The 6,036-nt window shown below is 31.1% G+C and overlaps 1 protein-coding gene across 1 annotated transcript in view; it reads left to right on the forward strand.

Moving 5' to 3' along the window:
- The window catches only part of LOC106458605 (proto-oncogene tyrosine-protein kinase receptor Ret-like), a 53,170-nt gene extending 47,407 nt beyond the window's left edge, over positions 1-5,763 (forward strand). Inside the window, exons 18-23 of the mRNA XM_022384875.1 lie at positions 979-1,049; positions 1,686-1,726; positions 3,582-3,678; positions 4,179-4,278; positions 4,897-4,996; positions 5,567-5,763. Coding sequence (XP_022240583.1) covers positions 979-1,049; positions 1,686-1,726; positions 3,582-3,678; positions 4,179-4,278; positions 4,897-4,996; positions 5,567-5,625 — 468 coding nt within the window. The 3' untranslated portion in view covers positions 5,626-5,763. The remainder of the gene's footprint in view (positions 1-978; positions 1,050-1,685; positions 1,727-3,581; positions 3,679-4,178; positions 4,279-4,896; positions 4,997-5,566) is intronic.
- The last annotated feature ends 273 nt before the right edge of the window (positions 5,764-6,036 follow it).

Raw genomic sequence — 6,036 nt, forward strand, 5'->3', positions numbered from 1 at the left:
TAGGGTTGAGTACGTTATATTAAAACGACTTTGAATGCGCAAAGTCCCATGACAACCACAACAAATATGAAGTCTCGATGGAACAAAATGTTCGTACATATGAAGATGATAAACTTTGGAGTAAAGTAAAATCAGTTTAAGCCCTTTTACAAAAAAAAATGCTTTGACTCTTAATACAAGGGTTAGTTAAGTATCGATGAAGCTTATTGTAAATCACAATCTGCCTATATTAGGAAAGGTATCCAATCTTCACAAATGAAGTTACTAGGTAAAAATAGATTTTGCATACAATATTTTCTTTCGCAGCTTCTGACTGGTTTGTTTATTTTGAATTTCACGCAAAGCTACTCGAGGGCTAACTGCGCTAGCCGTCCCTAATTTCGAAGTGAAAGACTAGAGGGAAGGCAGCTAGTCATCACCACCCACCGCCAAATCTTGGGCTACTCTTTTACCAACGAATAGTGGGATTGAGCGACACTTTATAACGCCCCCACGGCTGAAAGGGCGAGCATGTTTGGTGGGACGGGGATTCGAACCCGCGATCCTCAGATTGCGAGTCGAGCGCCCTGACCACCTGGCCGTTATTGGTTGATATTTAGTTATGGTTTTATGGTTAATAGAAAAATGAGTAGTGATTTTGATATTGTGTCAACACATCTTGGCTGGAAGTATACTGTACCATAAAACAACAACAATAGAAACTGATACTACATTTTGACTTTACAACATATAGACAAATCCTTAGAAAGATTCTCTCCAACAGAAAACCAAGCCACAGCATTTCTTTAAAGAATGTTTCACGAAACTTGAAAGATGAGATATTTTGAGAATCTCTACCTAACTTATGCGTAAGATTTTTGTTTACCACATTGGTGGCATACATTAAGCACTGAAACTATAAGGTGACGTCATATGATGTTCATTATATTAAAATTTTTATAAAATAAGGGTTTGGTAAAGTTTTACTTTTTAATTTAGGGAAGAGTTCCAGTAAAATGGATGGCTATTGAATCACTAGAAGACAACTTGTACACTTCTAAAAGTGACGTGTAAGTGAAGTTTTATTTCATATAAATGATGTGTATTTGCAGATAAGTCTTGTAACAGTGAGAAAATAAATTTGAAAATCCTAACTGATTGTGTAAAGAATGTGTTGTTAAAAAATATAATAGGCCTAATAGTAATGTCTTAAGACAAGCATAATTAATTATAATCCTGTTTCGACAGTTAATATAAGGCGTTTACACCATAATAATTGTTATTACAACAAATGGCTTATATAAATAGTGTTCCGACCACTAGCGTGTTTATTGTGCCTCATCTAGCCCGTTGATCTCTGTATTGAGCAAAAAGCGTCGGCGGCAGTGTATATGGCAGACATGGTGTGGTTGAAATACTATTATTACATGTTCTGTTCTTCTTCTTAAAAAGCCTTAAAGGAGTGAATAAAGAATGTAGTGTTAAAATAAATAATAGGCCTAATACTAATGTCTTATGACAAGTGTAAATTAATTAACTTGCAATTTAAATTTTATGAAACAGTATACGCATTTTTAACTGGTTCGCTCTTGTTTATTTATACATCATTTAATCATCTGTTAATGTTGTTAGTGTATCTTGCTTCTCAGTTCATTTTATCATTTAAAGAAACTTTAACTTCTTGATTAATAAATGTATTTTTGTAGATGGTCGTTTGGAGTCGTGTTGTGGGAAATTTCAACATTAGGTAGGAATTAACGTTTGTATTTTTAACTACTGCTATACATTATTAAGAAGTTGATTTAATTTTGGATATACAATGCTAGAAAAAAAAACTGATACACTACATAAATATGTTTTCTCACTAAGAAACAGTATAAGAATCAATAACTAAAATTTATGTTAGGCCTGATTCGTGTTAGGTACACTTTTAACCACACGCGAACGTCTTTTCTACAGCTAGAACAATAACCATATATATTACGGTGGAACGATAACTGTTCGATAATATTGTACAAAGCTATCAATTTTAAGATTGATAGAACTTCTCAATATATGCATTTCGTACGCTATTGTGTAAATCAGCGACTAGACATGACCTAATATAAAATATTTTGAACAATATTTTTGTAGGCTTAGTTTGTTTTTTAAATTTACACATTTGTATTATTGTTTTGCAAGTGGGAAGTGTTGACGTCACTTGATGAGCGTGGTTTAATGCTTATAATCTTCTTGGAGGCTCAAGCTGTCGATTGATTATTGTGTAAGCGAGTTAGTTCAGTTTTGTAAATATTGTTGTAAAGAACAAACAGTGATATGAGAAGTACTATAGATTCAGAAAACGTAAGTGAAATTGCTGTTTAACATTTTCAATAAACTTAGACCTATCAGCGAACAATAGTTAAGCTAACTTCTAGAGTTGTATTAGTCTTTGCATTCTTCTTTGTACCGAATAATTCGAATGAACCAATTCATCGGTAGAAAACTTTAAAACAATACCAGTTAAGCTGTCCTAAGCAGTATACTATAGTTTCTATATAACTGATATGAGTTTTCTAAAAAATGAATACATAGCATTATTATGAAAAATAGGAATTTGGAAAACATACTTGTAAGCATTTTCAATAGAAATGTCACAAATAAACGTCCATATAACGTTTCAATATTTGTAAGTTCTAGGGTTAGTGATCAAGAATTTATTCACAGAAAACTCAGATTCATTATTAAACTATTAAATATTCTACAAGCTTACTTTAGAACTAAAATATCGTAAAACCAAATCAGTTTACTTAACTGAGTATAAAATTAATAAGATTCCCTTCCACATTTTCAAACTGTTTAATAACTTCACGCCTTCTAATTGTTTTAATAAAATGCTATTTTAAGCGGAGAATAATTTTGAATATGCTCTTTCCATCATATTTAGTCTACAGTGTTGATTTCTACAAGTCATTATCATTTAACGTTTAAAATCTTTAAGAACATAAGTTAATCTAAACACGCAATTTTGGGTGAGCTATTCCAGTGTAGAAGTGTTTATTCAATTTAAACTTATATTTATAAATATTTGTCCTATACAGATGATAGGTATAATGTGTTCACTTACGGAATTAGTAAGGATAAAATGCACACATTTCTACAGTTTAACCATATACTTTGCTATACACTTTCAACTAAAAAAAAACCTATTCAATCTGGAGTTTCTGTTGCATAAAAGTTCATTGCCTGGAATTTTTTTAAGTCGTAATTTCATGGTCGGTAGAAGTTGTTTTAACGATAAATGTTTGTTTGCTCCAGCTTCCCTTACAATGTAGAAAAGGGATTGTCTTTTGTTGTTGTTCTTTCAGTTTGTCATATCAAAGCATGAAATTTATAACATTTATTTATAAAACCGTGACATTTCTACTTATAATAAAATAATGAAACATACATACTAATCAAGTATCACAAAGACCAGTATTAACAAACCTAAACTAAAATTAAAGGTACTAGCGTAGAAGATGTGCCCTAGTTAGTTAGAGAAATAATGTATGGTATATACTCTAGGGGGGTGAGATACTTTCTTGAACTTGCGGTGAATAATGAATTATGATTTACTGCAGGAGCAACACCTTATCCAGGAGTCACGCCGGAGAGACTGTTTCATTTGCTAAAGTCTGGTTATCGGATGAATAAACCGAACGCGTGTTCGGACGAGTTGTATGTAGACTGACTTGTGATTTTATTTGTAATCGTATAGTTTATTATTCCTTGTCTTATAATTAAATTGTGGGCTGTTGTTATTTGGTAAAAAAAGAAGATATTTTAATTAATCTTGATGTTATAATAAACACAAAAATGAAGTTAGTTTGGACATAATACACACACAGTTTTAATAAATATTAAAACGAAAAACAGGTAATAGAAGTATTAATTAATGTGCATATAAAACTTTCAAATCAGGTTTCAATCGAGTACAAACCTAGAAACATGATATTATTGTCTTCAAAAAAGAAAACCTATTCAAGATTTCAGTAACATATTAAAAGGTTTCCACAGTTAAATCTCCGTTTTTATAAATGAGTTCAAATTGTAGGCTGAAAACTTTGGATGAATTATATTAAATACAACGCTTAACAAGTGACTAATGAATTACCGAGTTACATAAGATCTAAAATACAACCAATGTAGCCCTGAGTCTATCTTTTTACAATGGGCAGGTACAGCATCATGCTAATGTGTTGGAAAGAAAATCCTCACGAGAGACCTTCTTTCAAACATCTTGTCAAGAAACTCGACCAGATGCTTCTCGAAACCATGGTACGTAACTCGTTAAATGCTCATCCTGTACCCTGAGTATAATTTCTCTGTACATGTTTCACGAAACTGAAAGAGTCAAATAATAAATACTTATTTGTTTTTATAGTTCCGGAAAGTCAACCTTGAAGAAATTTGAATTATAAAATTAAATAATTAAAAGTTCAAAAGAATACCAAAAAAATCCCAATTAAGATCAAAATCAACATTTTACATAATGCTAACGCAACATTTCACTTCCACCTTCCAAATTTGCTTAATTAGGTTTATGTTAAATTCAACCAGTGCTTTAATTTGCTATCAGATTTTATATTCCGTATATTTGTATATTGTTTGAAGCAGTTTTCATCTGGTACCATTATTTTTCGTAATAGTATTCTCATACTTTAACACCTAGTTACCTAGTAATGATGATGACAGAACCTTGTCGAAACGTTGTACATTTGCTGTTATGTTAAACTTATATTAAAGTTTTCTTCATTACTCATTCAAGCTGTTTCCAAGCGTTATTTGTCTCAAATTGGTTCCTCGTCATCGAATTTTAATTCCCCTATATATATATTTAAATTTTCTAGCCATGTCACTTGGTAAAACACAATATGATATAATCTTTTAATAAAGGAATATTTGGAGCTAAAACTAGGACCAGACACAGATTCACTCAACTGGACCGAAGGTGATCATTCTTCTGTGATATCCGATTCAAGCGAAGAAGAAAGTGGTAATTTTTTAAAAAAACACCCTCTTGAAACTTGTTATTGATACTGAAATTTTTATTCTACGTAATTTATATTAATTATTGCAAGTAACCTGTGCTGTTAAATTATGCTATTGTGACCGTGTGTGACAATGTTAATTACTTCCCTTAGTTAAATTATGCTACTGTGACCGTGTGTGACAACGCTAATTACTTCCCTTAGTTAAATTATGCTATTGTGACCGTGTGTGACAATATTAATTACTTCCCTTAGTTACATTATGCTATTGTGACCGTGTGTGACAATTTTAATTACTTCCCTTAGTTACATTATGCTATTGTGACCGTGTGTGACAATGCTAATTACTTCCCTTATGATACTTATAATGCCCAGCGTAATTGAGATTTAACCATGAAATTTACTTGCGTAGTGGTAGATGAATTTTCTTTTCGGATGTTTGATAGGTAAATGAACAGATTGATGAATTTTTAATTTTTCTTGATTTAAATATATGTTGTTCCCTTCTTTAAAAATGAAGTGTCTTGGAAGAATTTTCGTAACATCTTTTCAGAGCCTTTTATAATTTTCCATAGATGGCGCTGTAATTGAGTACGGGAAATTAACCCTCTGTCCTCCAGAGAACCTAGCTTAGCATCATCAGTATGTTCTACTGGGAAGATGAAAAACTTGCAAGGTTTTTTTCCATGAAAACAGTAATAATAATAACAAATAACGCTCTCAGTCATGTCAATATTACTAAAGCTTAACTAATATAAAAGAAAAAAATATTTCACCATGTTGTGATGATTGTCATGTACATTTTATTTTCATGTTTCACATTAAAAAAATTATTTCTATTTTAGAAGACATGGTTTAAAAGTTGAAACATTAATAACATTTATGCAAATGTGCAATGATCAGACTCCTGAAAGATTGTTTATTATTATTATTATTAGTTAAGTAGTATATTTGGACTGATATTAACTTTTGAAAGCAACTTATATTGAATTTTCTACAAATAAAAGTGGGAATTTTTTCTCAGTCTACTAATAATATGTTGAAG

This window comes from Limulus polyphemus, unplaced genomic scaffold (assembly GCF_000517525.1).
Source record: "Limulus polyphemus unplaced genomic scaffold, Limulus_polyphemus-2.1.2 Scaffold492, whole genome shotgun sequence".
In the NCBI taxonomy this organism is placed as follows: Eukaryota; Metazoa; Arthropoda; class Merostomata; order Xiphosura; family Limulidae; genus Limulus; species Limulus polyphemus.